Source organism: Lissotriton vulgaris, chromosome 2_1 (assembly GCF_964263255.1).
Source record: "Lissotriton vulgaris chromosome 2_1, aLisVul1.2, whole genome shotgun sequence".
NCBI lineage: Eukaryota > Metazoa > Chordata > Amphibia > Caudata > Salamandridae > Lissotriton > Lissotriton vulgaris.
In genome coordinates, this window is record NC_141687.1 from 1,409,675,155 (window position 1) to 1,409,700,387 (window position 25,233).

At 45.6% G+C, this 25,233-nt stretch overlaps 1 protein-coding gene across 1 annotated transcript in view; it reads left to right on the forward strand.

The window, feature by feature from the left end:
* The first annotated feature begins 1,271 nt into the window (after positions 1–1,271).
* Positions 1,272–25,233, forward strand: part of ALG9 (ALG9 alpha-1,2-mannosyltransferase) — an 810,763-nt gene continuing 786,801 nt past the window's right edge. Inside the window, exons 1-2 of the mRNA XM_086957174.1 lie at positions 1,272–1,422; positions 4,524–4,662. Of these exons, the coding sequence (XP_086813300.1) occupies positions 1,349–1,422; positions 4,524–4,662 (213 nt within the window). The 5' untranslated portion in view covers positions 1,272–1,348. The remainder of the gene's footprint in view (positions 1,423–4,523; positions 4,663–25,233) is intronic.

Genomic DNA, 25,233 nt, shown 5'->3' on the forward strand with positions numbered 1-25,233 from the left:
CGGGAAACACTTGAGGCACTGTATTGGTGGACCACAGACTCTCATGGACCTCCTCACTTTTCCTGCCCGCCATTTTGCTGCTGCTCTCGGCCGTTTTTCTCTTGTCCCGGGCTTGTCTTCTTGCCCATTCCTTCGTCTTTTACCCTTTCCCCTCGTTTCCCCCTTGATGTTCCTCAAATGTTTCCTCCCTTTTATGCATTGCCTTCTCCCCCTACCCTTGATTCCCTCCCACCCTACCTTGGTGTTGTGACTTCGTCCCCCCTACAACCCCACTTAAGGGAACTCTGCCTGAGGATCTCTACTATGTGTGCTTATTTTTGTTTATAGGGATAACTCTTATCACTAGTATTTGCAGTAGATCTTTGTACCATCTACCGTTCGTATGCGACCCTTGAGTATATCCCTTCCCTATGTATATAGAGATAACTCTAATCACTAGTGTATGCAGTAGACCGTTGTGCTCTCTTCCATTTCTATGTGACTCTTAGAGTATATCCATGTGTATCCCTTCCCTATGTATATAGATAACTCTAATCACTAGTATATGCAGTAGACCGCTGTGCTCTCTTCCATTTCTATGTGACTCCTAGAGTATATCCATTTCTATCCCTTCCCTATGTATATTGAGTAATCACTAGTATATGCAGTAGACCTTTATACCATCTTAGAGTATATCAACGTGTATCGCCTCCTTGTGTGACTTTACATCTTGTACATTTGCAATTTTTTTCCGTGTGTATCCTTTTTGTAACGCATGTAATCCTAAATCCTTATGTTTCTCAACTGGTGCTTATGTAAAGCGCTCTGACACCTTCGGGTAAAGTTCGCGCTACAGAAAATCGCCTAAATAAATAAATGAATAAACTTAAGAAAATGAGGCGTGCACCCCTCGGCAGGGAGGCATAACGTTACGCATGCGCTCAAGATTTTTGTACCAGGTGATGGTCCATAAGCAGCCAATGAAAGAATGACGAGCGCTCACAGTCTAGCCGTGCCAGCTTCCCAAAGCATTTGCCTGGAGCTGGAAAAAACAATAAAAAAAAGATTTTGTTCAGCCAACCAAAACCTACAGAGCAGACCGCGAGATCCTACGCCCAATGAACAAACACAGCGAGATTTTTCGACCAATCCCAAATCACAATGCAGCCATTGCTGTTTCATAGCCAATAAGTAACTGATGAGAGAGCGTTCACGCCCAGTCCCTCAAACAGGAGCTTCTCCATCCAATGACGAGTCGTTATACTTTTTCTCGACTGATAAAATATGTTTTCGTCATGCTGATTGGCTTTGAGGACTTAGGTGCCACAGATGTAGTTCTTCGGAACGAAAGGAACTGTCCAGTGAAATTATGCAAAGACCGTTCCCTGCTCACTCGAAAGATGTCAGGATGGCTGAAACCAACAAGAAGGACTTAACAGAAAAGTAGGAATTGTCTCTGACTGGGGCTCCATGTCATTAGAAGAAGGGGAGTAGGAAAACCACATAGGGGCTGTCAGTATTCAGGAGAAGGACTGAGAGTCACTCAAATGATAGACTGTCATTCAGACGAGACACTGTCCTAAGAGGAGTCTCTATTAGTCCCTCGTAGTAGGTACTGCCCGTAGAAGAGGGTCTGTCACCCAGCGGATAACTGACTGCTCCATTCATTGATGGAAGCGGTGAGCAAACAGCAGAACAGCTGCTTTCATTCGGAGAAGGGTTTGTGACCCATAGTATGGTCTGCCAGTGCCACTCAGAGGAGGGTATATCATTCATAAGACAGTCGCTAAAAGGAGGTATACTGACCCTACTGCCCTCAACAGAGGTGCTGTCAGTCATTGAATGTGCACATTTCTCACACGTGGGACTCTCACTGGGAAGAGGGTGATTCACTCAGAGGAGATCCTGACTCAAACGAGAGGCTGTCTCTCAGAGTGTCTGTCACCAATGGAGGTACTGTTGCCGATGTGAAGAGCTGTCACTCACTCAAAATTGGCGGTACATCAGGGAGACACTGTCTATAAAACAAGGGTTAGGCACTTAAGAGGAGGGCTGACAGTCACACAGATGGGACTTTCTCTCGCAGGAAAGCTTGACTCTCAAAGAACGGAATGTAGTTGAGAAAGGATTGCTAGTGGGGTGGGTGGAGGCTTTCGGTGTCGTAGAATGCCCTAACACGTAAAGGAGAAACTGCTCCCGCAGTAGAATGGCTGTCATTGAGGAGAGACTGCTCAGACTGCTCAGTGGAGGCTTCGTCATATGGCCGTTATGTCACTTACATGTGCTGCCATTCATACATAAGCTGCTTAAAGTAGTAACATTCAAAACGATTTTAGTGATAAGAGTGGTTCATCAAAAACTACAAAGGGTTTTTCCTTTGGTTTTCACTCATATGTCAATAGCAAGAAGACCAATCTTAGTGGGAAAGGGCAATGAGATATATCCTACAGGTACACTGTCACAATTCTGAGTGGACATGAAGAGGGGCAAATAGTTATCATAATGAGAATTAATTATGAAGGGGTGGGAAGAGACTAAACTGTCACCAAGCGAAATTGCACCATCACATATTAGGCTATCGCTCATTGCAGGGAAATACTCCTCCATCAGTGTGCTAAACTTGGAATTCAGTCTGGCAGCTAGGTCATTTCCTGTTTTGCTAGTCCATTTTTCAAACCATGCTGAACTGGAAGAGGTAAAGATACTGGGTCTCACTTGATAATGGAAACCAATCTGGCTGAAAGGATACATCGGTTAATTTGCATACAGTTTTGTGGCGAGGACACTACATGAGGAACACTTGTGGGTTTTTTTCTTGGACAACTTGACCCAAAGCAGCTGGCCAATGAAACGTACAGCTCATTTTTTGAGCTTTTAATTTAAGAAAAACCTGACAATCTCTGAACAGCAATATCTTTTTCGGTTGGCATGGAATACATTTTTAAGACCAATCAATCAATCAGTGACACTTATAGAGCGCGCTACATACCCGTAGGGTCTCAAGGCGCTGGGGAGGGGGGGTGCCGCTACTGCTCGAACAGCCAGGTCTTCAGCTTCTTCCTGAAGGAGAGGTGGTCTTGGGTCAGGCGCAGGTCGGACGGGAGGGAGTTCCAGGTCTTGGCGGCCAGGTAGGAGAAGGACCTTCCTCCTGTAGTCGCTCTTCGGATGCGGGGGACGGCGGCGAGGGCGTGGTTGGCTGATCGAAGGTGGCGTTTGGGAGCGTAGAAGTTGACTCGGCTGTTGAGGTAGCTCGGGCCTTGGTCGTGTAGGGCTTTGTGTGCGTGGGTGAGGAGGCGGAAGGTGATTCTCTTGTTAATGGGGAGCCAGTGAAGGTCTCTCAGATGTCCGGAGATGTGGCTGGATCGAGGGATGTCGAGGATGAGTCTGGCAGAGGCGTTTTGGATCCGCTGGAGTCTCTTCTGGAGCTTGGCGGTGGTCCCGGCGTAGAGGGCGTTGCCGTAGTCCAGTCGGCTGGTGACGAGGGCCTGGGTGGCGGTCTTCCTGGTCTCTGTGGGGATCCACAGAGACCAGGCGGTCTTCCTGGTCTCTGTGGGGATCCACAGAGACCAGTTGCGTCATCCAACAGTTCGTAGACTCCTATCTGCTTTATATGTTGTTAACTAAATGCTTCCTACTGAACGATGAATGTCTGAATAACCACCAGAAGGATTCTCAAACAAGCTCAGGCCAATATTGCAAAGCAAGGCATATGCCAGAGCATTGTGGCCTTTTCGGCTGCTCAGCTTGTACCACCATTTGGAAGTCTCTGACGTCTGAAATGTGCTTTTTCTTATACCAGTTCGGAGAATGCTTCAGTTGTTATCCAACCTTCATTAAGCTCAATAACTGACAGAGAGACCATAACTTAATACTTAAGCAATACTCATAGGTGGGGAGAAGTGTTCCAAGACGCCCTCTGGCATACGTTCGCGCTTTATACATTTCAAAAATAAATAAATAAAATCTCTTTTAGGCTAGTCCGGAGCTGCATGGGCTGTTTCTGCCATTTCCTGGGCCTGGCAGTGATTGGGAAGGTCCTGATTGGTAAAAATATCTTTGTTTTCCATTGGTGATATTGCAAAAAGTGGTGGTCTCAATGAAGCAATTTAATTTGACTTGTTACCTAGCGCAAAGAGACCGTCTGGTGGATGTGCTCTTTATAAATGGTCAGTATCATAACATAACAATATTTCTGTAGACCAATAGTAGACGTCTGAGGCATCATTCCAAGTGGCTTATTTCATTCGAGACGCAGAGCAGTATGGATGGGCAATCTATCTGGGGTTCTTCAACAATAAATGGCGATCAGTGAAATTCCTGGATGCACACACTATGTATACTTTGTTACTTGTATTTACTACTAAACAAAGCAGTGGTTTGTGGTAAAATAGAAAAGTTGTTTTTTCACCAGGACTCCATTAGCTACACCTTTGATGTGCATACCAATGTGTACTGATCCCTTGTTGGGTGTTTAACTTTTATAAACATTGTTCTTGCGTCCCTCATGCATATCCCTGGTAACGCTCTTCTTTTGTTTTTTTCAGTTCCTCGAATGCTACGACTGGACACATTTGGGCGCCTGAAGGAGCTACTGCTTTCAAGTGCCTTCTATCAGCAAGGTTTTGTGCAGCGCTGTTGAGTAATATCTCAGACTGTGATGAGACTTTCAACTACTGGGAACCCGTAAGTATCTTTACTTTTTCGATAACTGCTAGTTAATGATATCAGTTAGATTTAACAGAAGCAGGAAATAAAACAGGAACCAAACAGTGATAGTTTAGTCACTTATATAAAATATGCAGCTGCGATTTCAAGTTCTGTATTTTAGTCGCCTTGTATTTTGCCTGCTTCGTTACCATTTGGTTGGAAATGGAGATACCTCCTCAGTAAAATGGACCTATCTATTATCAAAAATAATTTCCTGTTCTGATTTGCAGGCATTTTTGTGTGTGCTGCCTCATGTTGAGGTCAGAGCGGCACTCTTAAAACTTCCTTTTGCGGTCACTAATTGACTTGAGTGGTTATTGGACAGGGACATAGTGATAGCGCATACATTTGGGATGGAGGCTGGGTCTAGGTGCCCGATAGTAATTTACAGTAACATATCGGGTATATTGAGGTCAGAATTAAGCTGTAAAACATTTGATGAGCATTTTGCAATACATCTTTCAGAAGATGCATTCAGTGTAACAGTAATGTTTTTCTCAGTTCGATTCATATGATTGTACATGGCTTCTTCTTTAGGTGTGATTTTGTGCAAATTAAAAATGGACATCAGTAAAGGAGCTCAAATCCCTGAAACATGCTCATAATCAAGAATATCGTTTTATTGGTTTTGTATCAAGCTGTATTGATAACACAATGCCTGAGCACAACCATTTCTGACCAAAGCTACCTTCAGTACCCAGTCTGACGTCATGCCCAAATAAAATCACATACACATCGGCCCATCCTTTGTGTGTTGGGTTTTAGCTGGGATGTAAACACGATTCAGTGTAGGAATACTGAATGCCATTCTCTCCTGAATGTTGCCAGATGAAGCCTTAACATCAGAGGCTATATGTAAAGCGTTTGTGCAGCACACTCACACCAGTAAACCAATTAATGCATCACAAAAGAGACTTCACACAGGCTTATATAAAAGTATACCTTGTATATTGTACAAAACACAGAGACCAAAAATGACAAATCAATTATTACTGCGCATACTAAGCAAATACTGAGATAGTACTTGTTATCCTGTCCATGCAAGAATCGAAACGACATTCGTTGTAAATCAGGGCAAGAAATGCAACAATTAGTTTAGAAGTAAAACACATAAATCACCAAGAATCACTCTAAAGGTATAGGGTGCAGTGCACCTGCACTACTATCAAGCTTTTTGTGGTAATCAGGCTTCAAAGATAGGGCATTGCAGCACCTGTGTTGGCTATTGCAGTGAATAGGGTAATTACAATGTTTTGCAAGGCGGTAAGTTCCGGATCAGGACGCCTCCATCGAGGACCCACCCTATAATGCCACCCAAACAAAGTGCCCCAAGGTATGTCCACTAAAGGGTGGCACACACACATTTCAAAACTCAGCCGGGAGACCTTGCATGCAGAATCAGCAAAAGCAGCTGCCTGCGAGTGTGCTGTGACGCAGCCAACAACGCCTCAAAGCGTCAGCCCCTTTTTAAAGAAAATGCAGGCCCAAGACTTGCACCGAGCTTTTACGAGTCCAGGGCCCTTTCAGCCACTCAGACCTGCTACCACAATTGCCAAGAATGGAGCTGCACGAATGCAACTCTTTGTCAAACCAGGGCCACCTGCGTTGTCCTCTCGGCAATTGTGCTTATCCATGGGGTGGGGCCGGCAGCTTCGCTATCACCTGGAGTCTCTTTGTTTCCTCGACGAGGGAGAGACGACTTTCAGATTCAGCCTGCATTGCTTGTGCGGTGGGAATTGGGAAATGCAAAGCTATATTCAGTCAACCAGGCTAGCATGGCAGTGCCCCTTGGGCAAAGCGGGTCGTGCTGCAGGCACTTGCTGCACTTTGCAGTGTGAAATGCTACTGGATCACACAAAACGTTATCTACTTAATTAAGGGCGCATGGAGCCGATGGCACCCCCGAACTCAGGATTGTTGGCCGCCCAGGGCTCTCGCAGGTAGCCAGGGCCTCCCTGGCAGGGGACGGTTCTAGAAGGCCCAAAGTGCTCTGCCCTTAAATCCCCACAGCACTGCTCGGGTCAGAGTGCTTCACAGGGAAGATCTTAGATCTCCCGGCAACAGGGGGAAGTCCAGAAATCACTTAGGGAACACTGGTGGAGGTATGCAAAGTCCAAAAAGGTAGCAGGCAGCAGGCCAACACAAAGTGACAGTTCCTCCTGAAGCACAGCACACAGCAAGCAACAGGCCAGTACAGCAAAGCAGATAGCAAAGTGGCAGTCTCTCCTGGCAGCACAGCAGTTCCTTCTTGCAATGTGCAGAACTAGGGACAGCTGCAGCTGGTTACAAGTCCCACGCATTGTCTAAAACATGGAGTCCGAGCCCTTGTACTTAAACTCAAAAATGTTTTTGTTCAAGGGGGAGCTTCGAAGGAACAAGTGTAGAACAATCCCCTTTCAATCCAGCCGAGGCTCCAGACATCAGTGGAAGGGTAGATCAGCTCTTTGTGTAAGGGCATACAAATGTAAAGTGTGAACGCCCTTTTCTCAACCCAGGAAGACTATCAGAATGCACATGAATGCAGACGTTACCCTGTCACACCCAACCCTTCCTGTGTAATGTCTGTCTGGAAAGTATACAGAAAGTGTAGCTGTCACTCAGCCCTAGACGTGGATTAGAGTCAGGCTGCAGAGCACAAAGATTCATAAGCACAGAGAAATGCCTACTTTCTAAAAGTGTAATTTCTAAAATAGTAATGTAAAATCCAACTACACCAGTAAGTAGGATTTTTCATTACCATTCTAAACCTATCAAATATGGCAAATGTACTCCTTTCAGATCAGGAATTACATAATTAAACATGTATAAGAAAACTTCCAATGCTAGCCTACGAGAGAAGTAGGCCTCACAGTAGTGAGAAACAAAATAGGTTGTTTGTCACTACCAGGACATGCTACAATATAAAAGCACATGTCCTACCTTTTACTTATTAAGCACCCCGTCCAAAGAGCTACCTAGGGCCTAGCTTAGCGTTGACCTATATGTACTAAAAGAGAAGTTTAAGGCTTAGCAAGTAGTTTTAAATGCCAAGATAAAGTGGCAGTAATCTGCGCATGCAGGCCATGCAGTGGCAAGCCCGAGACATGTTTGAAAGGCTACGTCTGTGGGTGGCCCAAGTAGTGCTGCAGGCCCACTGGTAGCATTTGATTTACAGGCTCTGGGTATAGGGGATACCACTTTACAAGGGCCTTACATGCAAATTAAATATGCCAAACAGCTGTAAACCAATCACAAGATGTTTTAGAGGAGAGAGTATTTCAATTTAGCAGTGAATAGCAATGGTAAAGTGCCCAGAGTACTAAGGCAACAAAAAGAATGCCATAAAAATAGGCAGAGGAAGGAAAAAAGTTTGGGGATAACCCTGCAAAAGGTCCAGGCCCAACACCAGGTATTCCGATTTAGCAAATGAAGACCCAGGGTATTCAGATGTGGTGCACAGATCTTCACTGACATTAAATATACAAGCTTTTCACCACGTTTATTGAGTGGGAAAACTGGACAACGTAAACCTAAATTCTGTTGCACTTCTTGAGATTTTGACATTAATTAAGACTGAAAGCATGCCCAGTATGACACACCCTTCCCAGTTAAAGGACCAGCCCTGGGAGATGAAAATGAATGAAGGGATTAAATGGAGATTTGTAAAGTGCAACAGATGCTCAGAAGAGTACCCCAGCGCTAGACTCATGGGCAAGAAGTTAGACCTGAGCAAAAAGCTGTTATCAACTTTTTCTTAAAGATCTGTTCCGAATCTACAAGGCGCAGGTGGAGAGGAAGATTATTCCAGGCAAAAGGCTCCAGAAAAGAAAAGGAGCTTCCACCTTACTTGGAGCAATTGGTATCATTAACGTGTCCCTGCAGACAGCCGTATCCCTAAGATTATCAAAGGAAGCAGCGGATAACCTTCCTGACTGTTGCTCAGCTTTTGACACCCATCTAGTTTTTTGGGAGAATATCATTTTGCTAGTACCTTTTTAATCGATAACATTGTTTCTTACGTGGACATTTTGGTTCTTAATTTGTACGAAAAACTGCCTTGACCCATACCAGGCGGGTTTCCTTCAAAATTAAGGTAGAGAGTTTGTACTTGAATCTTTCCTTAAGAATGGTGATAGGTGTAAGCTATGTCTTAGCCTTTATTTTATTAGACCTGTGGACAGCCTTTGACATTGTCAATCACAGCCATGTACCTGGGGTGACTAAGGCATGAGAACTCTTGTAGACAGTCCTGAAGTGTTTAAGTATCCCCCAGGTGAACATTGCCATAAAGTGATTAAACTCTGCCAGCAACTAAGTGTTCTCCGAAACTGGGCCAAGCATATCGGTGCCATGATGTCTTGATGATGATGATGATTTAGTGTCTATGGAATCGGTTGGAGCTTCCTGTGGAAGCTGGTTTCCTGCCTGAACTCTAGTCTGGGGATTTGCCTGTGGGCAAGCCTACACAAGTCAGAGTTTAGAAGGAATGAAAAAGAATAAAGAGGAGGGGAGGTTCCACATTCTAATGCTCGCTTCCAATATCGCTAAACTCTAACACAAAAGGAAGAGAATTGACGGTAGCGGCTGTTTCTATCAAAAAGCCTTTTCACCTCAAAGTGACCACTTACTTCGGGCTTGCGTTTTGCTTGTTGTCAGAGCCCCTTTTGGAGTCCCACGGGGCAAGCAGGAGTTACTGGGCCCATCCATGAGGGCTGACAACATTTACTCCTGGTGTACTGAGCCCAACCTATTATGGATCCTGAGCAGCTGGGCCAAGTACCCCTTCAGCACTTGACTCTCAGTAATACTGTGGGTCGAGCAGTATAAGGCTTCTCGGGGGAGGGGGGGAGGGGCGGGAGGCGGATACAGGGAAGGAATAATGACTCCAAATAAGTGCAGCAGCAGCAATAAATGATTGTCCAGCCAAATACTGCTTTTATTAAAAATATTTTATTTTACCACTATCAACATGAAGGGAAATACGAAATTGATAAATAACTTCCACAGTCCCATGAGGTCAGGGCTGTAGTGTTTCTTTAGGTGGTTTACTGAGTCCCACTCCCTCCTTTCTCTAGCGATAGTGTTTTTTCCCCATTCACTCTAGGCAACATTCAGGCGAAGCCTCACCAGTAGTCGAGTCTATATTTAAAGCCAAAAGTATTCCACTGCTAAAGCGTTATCCGGCAAGCAAGTTGCCCTGGGGCAGACAGGCCCTAAATCATTTTTACCTGCACCTGCAGGATCGGAGTGATTAGAGTCTCTGAGCGCAACCTCCTTCACGGGCACAGGAGCTGCAGGGGCTGTCTCTAATAGGTTCTCTGGACGTGGCCCAGACGTGCTGCGCTCGTCGATCCTCAAGTTCCTCACACTAAGTTGGGCGGTTGCTGCAATCAGAGGTTCTTCGTGGCTCCTCCAAGCTGTCTAAGCCCTTTTATACTTCCCAAAGCGAGTAGGTGGTGGGGGAGCATGTAAAGATCCCGACTGGTCCTCAGTCATGGTGCAGGTCTGTAGCCCCCCCACACGCGGACTCACTCCTCCTGTGAAAGTCTTAACCAAGTCTCACTTCTTGCTTGGTCCCGGGGGCCCCCTCTGGCATAAGCGGGTCACTGTCTCCCCACTTTTGGGAAGATTCTGGGTGGTGCCGGCTTAGAGTGCATTGCCTTAGTCGAGTCTACTACTGATGAGCACATGGGTGACCGTTTCCTGGACTTTGTGGGGTGCCACTTGAAGTTCCTATGAAGCAGGTGGAGCGTGTGGAGGCAGGAGGACAAAAAGTCGTTGATTTGGCAGTTTATTAAGAGCGAGGATTCCTGGAGGATGCAGAGGTTTCGCGGGTATGGGACCTTGCGGCAAACCAGGAGTTGTCCCTGAAGGAGGGGGAGGAGCCCAAGATGAGGACTTTGATCTTGTCTAAGTTAAGCTTGAGGCAGCTGTCCTTCATCCAGGTTGCGACTGCCTTCATCCTGTTCTGGAAGTTGCTCTTGGCGGCTGTGGGTTAGTCTGTGAGGGAGATGCCGTCTGAATTGATGTTAAGTCCGTGGCTTCTGACAATGGCTGCAAGCGCGGCCTTGTACATGTTGAAGAGGGTGTAGCTCAGGGAGGATCCCTGAGGCACTCTGCAGCTTATCTCTGTGGGTTCTGAGTTTGACTGCAAAAGTCTGACTCTCTCCGTTTGGCCGGTGAGGAAGGAGCAGATCCATTCTAGGGCTTTGTCGCTGATGCCGGCGTCGTGGAGCCTTGATGGGAGGGTGTGATGGGAGATGGTGTTGAAGGTGGCTGAGAATTCAAGGAGAACAAGTGCAGCAGTCTCGCTTCGGCTGAGGAGGGTGCGGATGTAGTCTGTCGTGACGAGGAGAGCTGTCTCGGTACTGTGGTTGCTTCTGAAGCATCAAGGGTGTTGGCGATCTTCCATGACTCTTCTGATGCTAGTACAATCTCCATCTTTTTGAGGAGCAGTACAGATAGGGTGACTGGGAGGGTCACAACTGAGGATTATTGTGTGTCCCCTACAAAGGCCCCTGTGGTGGGCAGTGGACCTTTCCCAGTTGGAGGAATGGAATTGGGCCCAGACTGAGCGGGTGAGTCACAGGGGCATGACAAGGTGGGAAGCTCCCAGAGAAAGCAAACCTCCCTCCTCCTCACATGTCAATAAGTGAAGCAGTAAACAGTGAGGCCTGCTCCTTTAGATGTCTCTCTTAGCCAAGTCACACTTCTTGCTTGGTCCCAGGGGCGCCCTCTGGCTTAAGGGGGTCACCGTCTCCCCACATGCAAATTAAATATGCCAAACAGCTGTAAACCAATCACAAGATGTTTTAGAGGAGAGAGTATTTCAATTTAGCAGTGAATAGCAATGGTAAAGTGCCCAGAGTACTAAGGCAACAAAAAGAATGCCATAAAAATAGGCAGAGGAAGGAAAAAAGTTTGGGGATAACCCTGCAAAAGGTCCAGGCCCAACACCAGGTATTCCGATTTAGCAAATGAAGACCCAGGGTATTCAGATGTGGTGCACAGATCTTCACTGACATTAAATATACAAGCTTTTCACCACGTTTATTGAGTGGGAAAACTGGACAACGTAAACCTAAATTCTGTTGCACTTCTTGAGATTTTGACATTAATTAAGACTGAAAGCATGCCCAGTATGACACACCCTTCCCAGTTAAAGGACCAGCCCTGGGAGATGAAAATGAATGAAGGGATTAAATGGAGATTTGTAAAGTGCAACAGATGCTCAGAAGAGTACCCCAGCGCTAGACTCATGGGCAAGAAGTTAGACCTGAGCAAAAAGCTGTTATCAACTTTTTCTTAAAGATCTGTTCCGAATCTACAAGGCGCAGGTGGAGAGGAAGATTATTCCAGGCAAAAGGCTCCAGAAAAGAAAAGGAGCTTCCACCTTACTTGGAGCAATTGGTATCATTAACGTGTCCCTGCAGACAGCCGTATCCCTAAGATTATCAAAGGAAGCAGCGGATAACCTTCCTGACTGTTGCTCAGCTTTTGACACCCATCTAGTTTTTTGGGAGAATATCATTTTGCTAGTACCTTTTTAATCGATAACATTGTTTCTTACGTGGACATTTTGGTTCTTAATTTGTACGAAAAACTGCCTTGACCCATACCAGGCGGGTTTCCTTCAAAATTAAGGTAGAGAGTTTGTACTTGAATCTTTCCTTAAGAATGGTGATAGGTGTAAGCTATGTCTTAGCCTTTATTTTATTAGACCTGTGGACAGCCTTTGACATTGTCAATCACAGCCATGTACCTGGGGTGACTAAGGCATGAGAACTCTTGTAGACAGTCCTGAAGTGTTTAAGTATCCCCCAGGTGAACATTGCCATAAAGTGATTAAACTCTGCCAGCAACTAAGTGTTCTCCGAAACTGGGCCAAGCATATCGGTGCCATGATGTCTTGATGATGATGATGATTTAGTGTCTATGGAATCGGTTGGAGCTTCCTGTGGAAGCTGGTTTCCTGCCTGAACTCTAGTCTGGGGATTTGCCTGTGGGCAAGCCTACACAAGTCAGAGTTTAGAAGGAATGAAAAAGAATAAAGAGGAGGGGAGGTTCCACATTCTAATGCTCGCTTCCAATATCGCTAAACTCTAACACAAAAGGAAGAGAATTGACGGTAGCGGCTGTTTCTATCAAAAAGCCTTTTCACCTCAAAGTGACCACTTACTTCGGGCTTGCGTTTTGCTTGTTGTCAGAGCCCCTTTTGGAGTCCCACGGGGCAAGCAGGAGTTACTGGGCCCATCCATGAGGGCTGACAACATTTACTCCTGGTGTACTGAGCCCAACCTATTATGGATCCTGAGCAGCTGGGCCAAGTACCCCTTCAGCACTTGACTCTCAGTAATACTGTGGGTCGAGCAGTATAAGGCTTCTCGGGGGAGGGGGGGAGGGGCGGGAGGCGGATACAGGGAAGGAATAATGACTCCAAATAAGTGCAGCAGCAGCAATAAATGATTGTCCAGCCAAATACTGCTTTTATTAAAAATATTTTATTTTACCACTATCAACATGAAGGGAAATACGAAATTGATAAATAACTTCCACAGTCCCATGAGGTCAGGGCTGTAGTGTTTCTTTAGGTGGTTTACTGAGTCCCACTCCCTCCTTTCTCTAGCGATAGTGTTTTTTCCCCATTCACTCTAGGCAACATTCAGGCGAAGCCTCACCAGTAGTCGAGTCTATATTTAAAGCCAAAAGTATTCCACTGCTAAAGCGTTATCCGGCAAGCAAGTTGCCCTGGGGCAGACAGGCCCTAAATCATTTTTACCTGCACCTGCAGGATCGGAGTGATTAGAGTCTCTGAGCGCAACCTCCTTCACGGGCACAGGAGCTGCAGGGGCTGTCTCTAATAGGTTCTCTGGACGTGGCCCAGACGTGCTGCGCTCGTCGATCCTCAAGTTCCTCACACTAAGTTGGGCGGTTGCTGCAATCAGAGGTTCTTCGTGGCTCCTCCAAGCTGTCTAAGCCCTTTTATACTTCCCAAAGCGAGTAGGTGGTGGGGGAGCATGTAAAGATCCCGACTGGTCCTCAGTCATGGTGCAGGTCTGTAGCCCCCCCACACGCGGACTCACTCCTCCTGTGAAAGTCTTAACCAAGTCTCACTTCTTGCTTGGTCCCGGGGGCCCCCTCTGGCATAAGCGGGTCACTGTCTCCCCACTTTTGGGAAGATTCTGGGTGGTGCCGGCTTAGAGTGCATTGCCTTAGTCGAGTCTACTACTGATGAGCACATGGGTGACCGTTTCCTGGACTTTGTGGGGTGCCACTTGAAGTTCCTATGAAGCAGGTGGAGCGTGTGGAGGCAGGAGGACAAAAAGTCGTTGATTTGGCAGTTTATTAAGAGCGAGGATTCCTGGAGGATGCAGAGGTTTCGCGGGTATGGGACCTTGCGGCAAACCAGGAGTTGTCCCTGAAGGAGGGGGAGGAGCCCAAGATGAGGACTTTGATCTTGTCTAAGTTAAGCTTGAGGCAGCTGTCCTTCATCCAGGTTGCGACTGCCTTCATCCTGTTCTGGAAGTTGCTCTTGGCGGCTGTGGGTTAGTCTGTGAGGGAGATGCCGTCTGAATTGATGTTAAGTCCGTGGCTTCTGACAATGGCTGCAAGCGCGGCCTTGTACATGTTGAAGAGGGTGTAGCTCAGGGAGGATCCCTGAGGCACTCTGCAGCTTATCTCTGTGGGTTCTGAGTTTGACTGCAAAAGTCTGACTCTCTCCGTTTGGCCGGTGAGGAAGGAGCAGATCCATTCTAGGGCTTTGTCGCTGATGCCGGCGTCGTGGAGCCTTGATGGGAGGGTGTGATGGGAGATGGTGTTGAAGGTGGCTGAGAATTCAAGGAGAACAAGTGCAGCAGTCTCGCTTCGGCTGAGGAGGGTGCGGATGTAGTCTGTCGTGACGAGGAGAGCTGTCTCGGTACTGTGGTTGCTTCTGAAGCATCAAGGGTGTTGGCGATCTTCCATGACTCTTCTGATGCTAGTACAATCTCCATCTTTTTGAGGAGCAGTACAGATAGGGTGACTGGGAGGGTCACAACTGAGGATTATTGTGTGTCCCCTACAAAGGCCCCTGTGGTGGGCAGTGGACCTTTCCCAGTTGGAGGAATGGAATTGGGCCCAGACTGAGCGGGTGAGTCACAGGGGCATGACAAGGTGGGAAGCTCCCAGAGAAAGCAAACCTCCCTCCTCCTCACATGTCAATAAGTGAAGCAGTAAACAGTGAGGCCTGCTCCTTTAGATGTCTCTCTTAGCCAAGTCACACTTCTTGCTTGGTCCCAGGGGCGCCCTCTGGCTTAAGGGGGTCACCGTCTCCCCACTGCACAGGGCTCTCACCCAACCGGCATAGAAGATTTATTCACAGCGGCCCTCCTGGCATACGGAGTGGCTGGCTTTTCACCACATATGGGTGACGGTGCACTCCATATGGCAGTCTCTCAATGGCAGCCCCTCCTGGCATACGGGGTCAGCCTGCTCCTCACTGTACTCAGGCGATGACCTATTCAGCACAGCGGTGATCACGGCTCAATTCACGGCGGCCCTCCTCTGGCATACGAAGGTCACCAACTTTCACTGCACACAAGCAGTGACCAGAGATCTTGGCAAGCAGGCAGGGGCCTGTCACAGCAGAGGCGACTCCAAAGCTGATAGCCACACAACACTGGCCATGAGAGTGATGAGGCCTTCACACCTGGTTGTCAGCCGAGGTGATATGTGTATCAAAAGGTTATCCTAGGTCCTCAGCCCTTTCTCTTTATGAATCTCTTACCAGTCCCAGCCCAGGCCTCCTCCTTGTGACCTCGCCCTCTCTTTGAATCATATAGAAACCTTTGAAGCATACTGGGGAAGCCTGGTTCTCCCTCTCTTCATTGTATCCCACCCAGCGTACAAGAAAGCAGCAATTCAGCAATTTGGTGATTCTGGTACCCCCTCTCCTCATGTTTCATTATGCAGCCATGGGTCTCCCAAAATGGAACCCAGAGGCAGCCATGTATTGCACCACTTGCAGGCATGCATACATCAAGCACATGCATGTAACCAGATCCCCCAGGATATAGCTGCATGGATTCGCAAATTTAGCGGCACAAAAATGGAAATTTAGCGGCACAAATATGGAAATTTAGCATCAATTTTGCGGCATTTTATTTGGCCATTTTTCCTACAACAAACACAGATATCTTCGCTTTTTTCATTATTTAACAACATGAAGCTATGTATATTTGGTTTATTGACAATGTAGACACTTTGTTTCCCTCGAAAAGCATGTACAGATATTCGAGTGTATCTCTGGATATGGTTTGGGAATTCTCAACATGTGTCAAATCCTAGTGCTGGTCGTGGGGAAATGAAGTGGTAAAGTATTCCAGGGGCGTGACGTCATTGGACAGCCTGCACCATTGGTCTCTTGAAGTGCGTGCTCCGCTTGTTGTCGAACCAGACCTGGAGTAGGTGATGGCGTGCCCGAGCGAGATGTCAAATGCAGAGTTCACCCGAGTCCACCGTGATGCACACCCTTTTGCTCACGGCCCTACTTATGCCTCGTCGTGATGCACAGTGCACTTTCGGTTCTCTGCAGCTATATGTGTACTGTGAATGCCTCTCCTGTTTTTTGGTATTTTAATATGCTTCCTGCGTCTCGGACAGGAACATTTTGGCGCTACGTAATACACACAGATAAATATAAACAGGAAACATGATTGTGAACCCCGCTCCAGGACAGGGATAGGTGAGTTATGTGTCTAGTACTAACACCACTTGATCAGAGGGGCCTAGGCAGTGGTGTAACATTATCCCTGGGGGTGGGTGGGCGGGCACGAGCTCCAGAGGGCCCTCTCAAGCACTGTCACGGGCTTCGTGCCCCTGGCTTGCCTCAGAGCTCCTGTTTGGGTCCTGGGCCCACCTCCATATAATTTGCAGGGGGGGGGGGCTCAAGTTTCGTCACGCCACAGGGTGTAGGCCAGCTCAATGTGCCTAGACTAGGCCTCTGTGGTGCCATTTCTTCCTGCGCTTTCGTGTGTACCCTTTTCATTCAGCGCCTCCAGGACCCTCCTACAAATCATAACTTTGTACAGACAGGGGCAATGGAATTAACTAATTGCACAACCGCTGCATTGCCTGCATAATTATGAAGTGTCCCCACTTTCCATATAATCCACAATTCTTTCCATATTTTGAAGAGTTCAGCATAAAAAATATATAAAGATTAAGTCAGGCCCGTTCCAAGGCGCCCAAGTGGCCATTTCCCCTAAAAAACGGACCCCCCAGGATATAGTGGCATGCATTAGCTTTTTTAAAAATACCCTGATTTCTACAAAAGTGCCGATTTCGCGGGCACCTTTGTAAAAATCGCAGCATTTTTACAAAAGTGCCGATTTCGCGGCAAATCGCGAAATCCTGGGGGGTCTATATAACAAACACACCGCGCACAGAACTACATCCTCCATATATTGTACCTCTTGTAAGCATACATACACCCACCACATACAAATAAAGTACACACACTGCACAGTACTGCATTAGCCCTGTTTTGTACCATTTACAGGCACACATACATCCAGCATATATATACCACACAAGCACTGCTCAGCACTATACACCAAACCAATGTAGGCCAGGGGTAAGTCAAACTCACAGCAGCGGAATTTTAAATGAGTGCGCCTGTAGGCCTCACTCCAGTGACGCAGACAGACAGACAATATTTGATTATATAAATAACTAGCTTACCCGTCGCGCGTTGCTGCGATCTCAGAAGAAACGAAATTCAAGGAAACTTGTTATTATAACATTAAATTTACATTGTGTCATTTTTATTGAAACTTATTTATTTTAATATGGAAAACATTTCAAAGTGTTCTTTTAATTCTATTTATTTATTCGAGTGCTTGTGGATACACAATATTTTTTGTTTTTCCGTCTGGTGCATACACAAATAAATCAGAAGTTTTCAGACGTGTGAGATGGCCACATACAGTTGTCCATGTGAGAAGCACGGATTCTCCAAATGGAGTCCACACACTTGCAGCAATTGTCCTTGTGCTTTGTTGATGGTCATTGCATAAGCGAGTCGTATCGGAACTGTAAACGTTTACAAATGGCATATCTGTTGGGATCATTGGAATACGTGGCAACAGTATTTTCAATGTCAAAATGTGCGGTGGCATACCGGGCAAATCCAGTGAATTCAAGAATTCCGTAGGGTAATTGACAACTTCGTCTTGATTCATCACAGTATCGATGGACTTATATCATTTCCATCGTTGTTCGTAACTCCTAATATAGCACGTGCACTGAGCCACTGATGATTTTTGTAATTCCGCGCGATATTCAAAAGATTATGAGGGCCCTGAGGGGCCGATATTTAAAAAAATTTTATGCCAGAAACCTTTGCGGAAGTGTACTCAACAACTTCCCAAAGTTTCATGGCGATCGGATGAATGGTGTAGTAATGCATAAAGGACAAACAGACAGACATACATTCGTTTTTATATATAAAGATACAAAAAGTACAAATACATACAATAGACACCCAATTGGTTGTTAATTTTAAAATACCTTGAGCTCCGTCATTTCTAAACAAATGAAAAAAAAGATACTGTAGCAGAGCAATTTTCATCCTCATTTAACAGACCGCTCTAGAAAGCACAGGACAGGTTCGCAATAAATGAAATGATGCCACCTCAACAAAGATATTAAAAAACAAATGGAATAAATACTATAAAATCTGCAGAAGAAAACAAAGTGCAATAATGATTGAGTCGAAAACCTAGCACAAGTAGTAGTCCGACCATATTGATCCAAAGGGAAGCACGTTTAAGAGCATATGACCCCTAACCTAAGGCGGGTGAAAGGGGCCCTTTCCCAATGACTCTACAAAAGTGGTATGCAGTTCCTAATGTAAAAAGCAGGAGAATCCTTCTCCTGTTGGAAAAAGACCCTCACACACCCAGCCAGCTAGGTGTCTTGCTTCATCAGCGGGTCTGCTCCTTATCGGGTCGGCTCTGCAATACCCGATCGGCACCCGAGGTGGGGCCTTCTTGGCGGAGATCTTTATTCCATATGCCGGTGGGTAAGGTGCGTGTGAGGGCCCTAGATCAGTGTAGGTGATAGTGGTATGTAGGGTAGTAAATTAAAATAGGGGAGGTTGTCCACTCAAGATAATTTTAATGAACGTGGCCCCTACTCTAGTTAAAAGTAAAAAGGCGCGTATCTCCACTCTAAGGATGTGAAGTTTATGCGCTTATAGAAAAGGTCAACATGTTTCTTGCCCATAAATCTATTAGATGGCAATTCATCAGGACCAAATAGGATCTACCTACACTTTTTGGTGGTGGTCAACAGTAAAGTGAAGTGGGAAAGTGACCACCATTACAGCACCCTAAAAAGTGGTACCTGTAGATCAAAAAGACACAACCTGCAAAGTAAAACATATAAACAACATTAACGTAACAAGTCACGGTATTCTTGTTGAACTGGAGACAAGAGCATCAAACAGTGTACATGATTCAGCTCAAGCATGCTCCACACAAGTGACTCGTGGCATGCGTGAAGTGAACACTCAGTATCAACTGAGACGTTGGAACATATTAAAACATATTAAAACTAGGCAGCTCGGGAGAGCACTCATCATAAAAAATCACCCTATTAGGGTCAAGGTTCGCTGCATCAGTACCGGCTGGTGTAGACACTAAGGTGTAGTGTCCTGGTAGGTAAGGAGAGAATCAATCAAAAAGTGAATGGAAATGTACAACAAATCCCAGGTTCCATGGCCTGGAGGTTAAGAAAGCCATACAATGGAAAAGGGCACCCAGCAGGATTACCCTGTATCCAACACTTCACGCAGCAGTACTCCTTCTCCAATTGGAAACACACCAATTGTTAAAACTGCCCAGATACTGTGTAAAGTGGCAGGTACCCCAGTCAGCGCGCGGGGAGCACACCTGACACTCGCCGAGGTGAGTACAGGCCTGCATCCGCCGAACATTGCGGGACCCCACAGCCAACAACACACAGGAATCTTGACAGGAAGCAAACTAGCCCAGTGTTGTGAGGTGGAAACGCAGTGGTAAATGCGTGGGACAATAGGAGCCAGTACTGCCCCAACACGTGTAATCAGTGGTATGCTGACCGGGAACGGGGGGAGCACTTTGGTCCTAAAGGTTCCCAGCATCAACCAGATTCCACCCCATTGGATCGGAAGGGTGCCGGTCGTAAGAGGATCCAGAGCACGAGCAAGGGTCACATGCTCAGTCGTACAGCATATAGTTACTCATGGTTCCTCAGGAGTGCAGGCGGCGCTTGTCCTACCCTCACACAGCCGGTCCGGGCAGTGTTCCCAAACACCAGGTACTAGCGGCTAAGTACCCGTGCACAGCCGGCGGCGGTAGGCGGAACTTCCGGTGCAGCTATCGATGCCCAGAAGAACAACTAGAGCGCAAGCCTGATAGTGGGTGCCATCTTGGGTAACCCCTATTCACCGCGGACTTACTGCACCACGCTTCATTTAACCACAAGATCCCCGCATTTCTCATGGCAGAGTAGGCGGTGGGTGCACGAAAAGGAGTATGATATTGCTGCTGATGGCAAAGAGACATGTTGCTCGCAAGGTAAACAGATGTCCTACTGGGCATTTAAATCGACCTGGAATGTCTTAATATGTTTAGGATTGGATCAGATAGGAGCTACATTTAACCCATGGGTGGGTTTATGTTGCAAGGTATCGAGTGTATGGAAATAGCATCTGCACCTGCTGGGGTTAGAGGGAAATCGTACGCGTGTGAACCTACAAGTACGGTATGGTTTATGTTAGTGTGAATCAGACGTGCAGGCCAGGGGATGTCCCTAATATAACATATATGCCTTTTGGCATTCTGAGGACAGCCGTGGTAGTGAAGATGCTACTGGGGCATCTGACTGGAGGTATAGATGGGGTGGGTCTATAATGGTGATCCGGTCAGAAGACTCCAAGGGATATTTTGGTTGAGTCCTGACCGGTCAGTTGCTAGTCGTAGGACCCACTGTTGTTCAATGCGAAACAGGGCATTTTTGGATATCCCAGAGTGTGTGTCTCAAGTACCCCCCATTCAAATGAATCAGATGAGTGTTGTTCTTCTGGCAGCTGAAGTTACTTATGTGTTCCATTATCTGGATTTTCACTGGCATTGAGGTCATCCGATGTACAGCAAATCACACCTGCACTTTAGTATATAAATACAGTTTGAGGTGTTAAAATTGGTATGCGTGGTCATTTTCCAACTAACCCCATTGGGAAACCTCCGTTCTTTGGTGACTTTCGTGAGGTGGCACACTGAGCACGAGCCGCACGGGTAATGCCCAATGACCAGAGGAAGAGCCCACAGTGTTCTTTGCCAATTGCTCTGTTGTTTCTTGGGTCTTGTGTGAATTAACATATCCTTGATGTTATTGGTACGTTTGAACGCAAACCTTGGTATGGTTAAGTTTAGTGTTCCTGTTTTGAGGATATTCCAATGTTTGCAGATTATTTTCCTTATTCGGTTAGAGTCAGGAGTATATGTGATGACACATGCGAATGTCCGATCAGGTTCTCTAATTCTGTCTTCCAACAGGTTCTCACGATTATTGTTTTTAAGCTCTTTTGCACGTGGTGTCAACAACCTGTCTTGGGTACTCCCGCTTGAGAAGGTCTTTCTTCAGTGTGAGCGACTCCTTTTTGTAGTCAGTTAAAGTGCTGTAGTTCCTTCTGATGTGAAGGAACTGACCAAAGGGTAGGTTCTGTCTCAGGGCCCTAGGATGGTGACTACTAAAAAGTAAGAGCCTGTCGGTCGGCTTACGATAGAGGGTGGTGGAGATCTTATCACCCTCTAGTCTGATCAATAAATCGAGAAACGGAATCTCTGTCTCTGAGATGGTGCTGGTAAAGCGCAGAAAAGGGTTCAAGGTGTTAATCCATGTGCAGAATTCATCGCATTTGTTTTTTTTCCTTTCCAAAGAATCAATATATTATCGATAAATCTTTTCCACATGAGCACGTTTGTCATGTATGGATTTCTGGGGTTAAAGAACTCTGTTTCCTCGAACGCTGACATGTACATACATGCCAGGCTCGGCGAAAACGTGCTGCCCATCGACGTGCCCTGTGTTTGATGGTAGAGTTGAGTGTCGCATTCAAAGAAATTTTCTGTTAGTGCTAAAGTGGCATATTCCAATATGAAGGACACTGGAGTCTGCGAATTCCACTCACTACTGGCCAGTGCATCTTCAATTACCTAGAGTGTTGCCCTTTGCAGGATGTTGGTATAAAGGGCCTCAACATCCAGCGTGACTGGTGGGTCTACTGATTCTGGATGTTGAGTGCCCTCAAGCAAACGTAGGACATCTTTGGTGTCCCTGATGAAGGAGGGAGTTGTCCTGACCAAGGGTTGTATGAAGTGGTCAACAAATCTGGACAGAGGTTCCAGAATAGCCCTTTCCTAATGCCCAGTTGTTTTAGCAAGTAGGAATCCAGGCCTGGAGACATTCGGAGCAGTGCTAATTCTCTTAATGAACATTTCTTCCGTACTTTCTGTCCTCTTTTAGTTTGCCTTTTATCCATAAACAAAAATGTAACCTTAAATCTGTCAGTTTTACTAATGACAGATGAGTTATGAAAAAGGTGAGGCAACACCAGATCTTCAAAAACTCCTCTGCGATAAGGGCATTAATATACCTTGGCTCTCATATGTCAATCTAGACATTCTGTAATGGTTAGGCAGTTAATATTTGCTTGAGGATTTAGCCATACCATGAGCCAAAGGGTATGGGTGCCAATTTACTAGAGCCCTCCAAAACAGGTTGTCCAATTCCTCGTGACACACTTTGCTGGGGCAGGAAGGAGGAAGGCACAACAGAAGACAAAGTCATCAATTCACCTCTGTTTGCAAGATGCTGGCATTTGCATATGCACAGACCCCAGCCTCATATAAAAACATAGGCACACACTGTCTTTTATACATTTCTAACATAGGGGCAAGTGACTTAATTTCGATCTTCAAAGAGATGTTGAATAGAGCGCCCACAGACTGCATATATATATGCTACGTATTGAAAGGTTTCTGTTCCAAGAATACGTGGAATCAAAAATGATCCCCAAATAGGGAAAGATATATACCACTATAATCTGTTACCCTTAATACTGAAAGTTCTCAGAGTGGAATTGTGTGGCCCACAAATCATGATTTGCAATTTCAAAAAAATAGTTTCTAAATCTAACTCAGTCATGAACATTGTAATGGCTAGCACTAGTGATTCCAAGCTCCTCGGAGTGCATGTCTTTAAGACTCCAACATCCACATCGAGTGGAGCATGAATCAGCATAAAGTTAATTAGGGGCACCTCAAAATCATGTGTTTTTTCAAATTATTAATATAAAGAGGGAACAGAATGGCTACCATTACACAACACTGATGGACTCCTCGCTACAACTTGAAAGCTGGAGAGTATTCACCTTAAGGTCCATAGGGCACTCTAGCCCCTAATTTCCATGTAGTTCCACAAGAAAGTGCCCCAAAGGGATATCTTGAACAAGATCCAAAAGAATTTTCCATAGTTTAGATCAGTTAACCCGATTGAAACAACAAGAAATGTCCATGAAGGTCAGGTACAAGTGGCAACCCTTAGTTGCAACTTATTTACCCGGGATCAAGTGGAGGTTCAGGGATTGCTCCATAATACCTAGGCCTTCACGGGACCCATACTGGCAAGGGTTGATTATGTATTTATTCTTCATCCAAGCTCTGATCCTATTAAAAATAATTCTACCCAGAATCTTGATGGCGGCATCAATAAAAGAGAGAGGTCAGTAACACCCTGATTGTAAACTATTCCCCTTTTTAATTATGAGCACAATGGTGGGGGAAAACCATGATTTTGGAATACGATTCCCAGTTATCTTATTAAAAACTATATTGAACATAGGAGCCCACAAGCCATTATAATACTTAAAAATATCCATCTGAACCCCATCTGGCCCAGGCGCTTTCACGCAAGGCTCGAACAGGGCATTCACGCGAGGCTAGAGAAACCTTCCCCAGCTCAATAAAAAATGAATGACGTGAAGAATCTTTGACACAGATAATATTACTGTTATTGTGACAGGATTCCTGTATAAATATATACATACCTGTGGTTCTGTGAATGGGTATGTGAGTGGGTGTTTGCGAGTGGGTATATGAGAGGTTGTATAGGGGTGTGAGTTGGTGTGTGAGTGGTTCTGTGGATGATGTAATTTAAGATGTCATTAATAATGTCATCTGTGATATCACTGATCATGTCATGAGTGATGTAATATATGTGGGTCATACACATTGCATTGCGGGGCATAAGGTATAGTTAGCTCAGGTAACTATAACAGCTGAAATTCTTTGGTTTTGTACGAGTGAAATCTGAGCCTAACTTAACATTTCTGTAATCCTTTGGAGGGATATACATATATATTCACCAGAGATGTGAGTAACCCATGGATCAGATGCGATGTGAGCACTTACGTTTTTTAATCTTCATCTCACCACTTGCTCTTAGAGCTCTCACTGTGTTTAAAAAAACGTTGATGTTCCTATTTTCACATGCTGCCAACATCTGATCCCAATTTTGTTTTTTGAGGTCCTTCTTTCTAAGTTTGATTGTTGTCTTATAGGAAGTATGACATGCAGCAATTAGACTAGTATCGCTCTGTATAGATTTCAAGGCTGCCCATAGATAGTGTGACCAACCATCCATAAATTTCACGGACCGTCTGTTATTTCAGTGTCTATTCCGTCATCCATTATAATTCTTTTTTACGGAAGCCTTTTGTCTGTAATTCTGAGGTTTGCAGGAATCTGTGATGCCCCCTGTGAAACGTCTCAGAGGTTTTACGGCAGTCACTGTTGGGAGTCATTTCTTTCAAGTGAAGAGGCTTCAACAGCTCCTCCCAGCCCTCGCAGACTTGTAAATTAGCCCCATTGTCATTCTGTCTGCGGCCAATTCTCTCATACAGAATGACAATGGGCCATATTGCAGTTATAGCATGTGGTGTGACTGTGCCTGCATCGGCCTAGGGCACCACAGCAGGAATGCATGAGCTTTAGGAGACATACAGACCATATTCTTTAAAAAGAAGTGCATCAACTATACCTAGCCCGTATTTCAAATTAATAAAAAATAATTTAATTTAAAAAGTACTCTTTTAACCTACTTTGCAGTTTCAGATAAAAGAACTATTTTTATGCAAATATGAACAGTGGCTGTGACTTTGTGCCATCGCTCACACTGATAGTTTAGTGGTAGTTTGTCACCATACCCATAGGTGCCTTCTACCAAGTGACCAAGGTGCATCAAACCATTTGGTAGTATAATGTTTTTTACTCTGCACAGGCTTTAATAGAGATGCTTTAATTCCCTGACAAATTGTGATAAACTGGTAACCAGGAAATCTTCATTGGCCCAATATTTTAGACTGAGTTCAAAATGACTGAAGAGACTTAAGAAATCCCTCATGGTCTTTTAATCTCCAAAACAACCTGAGCCCATTGACGTTGTTGCCAAAACATGAATCAAAGCACAATAGAATTAGGTAGC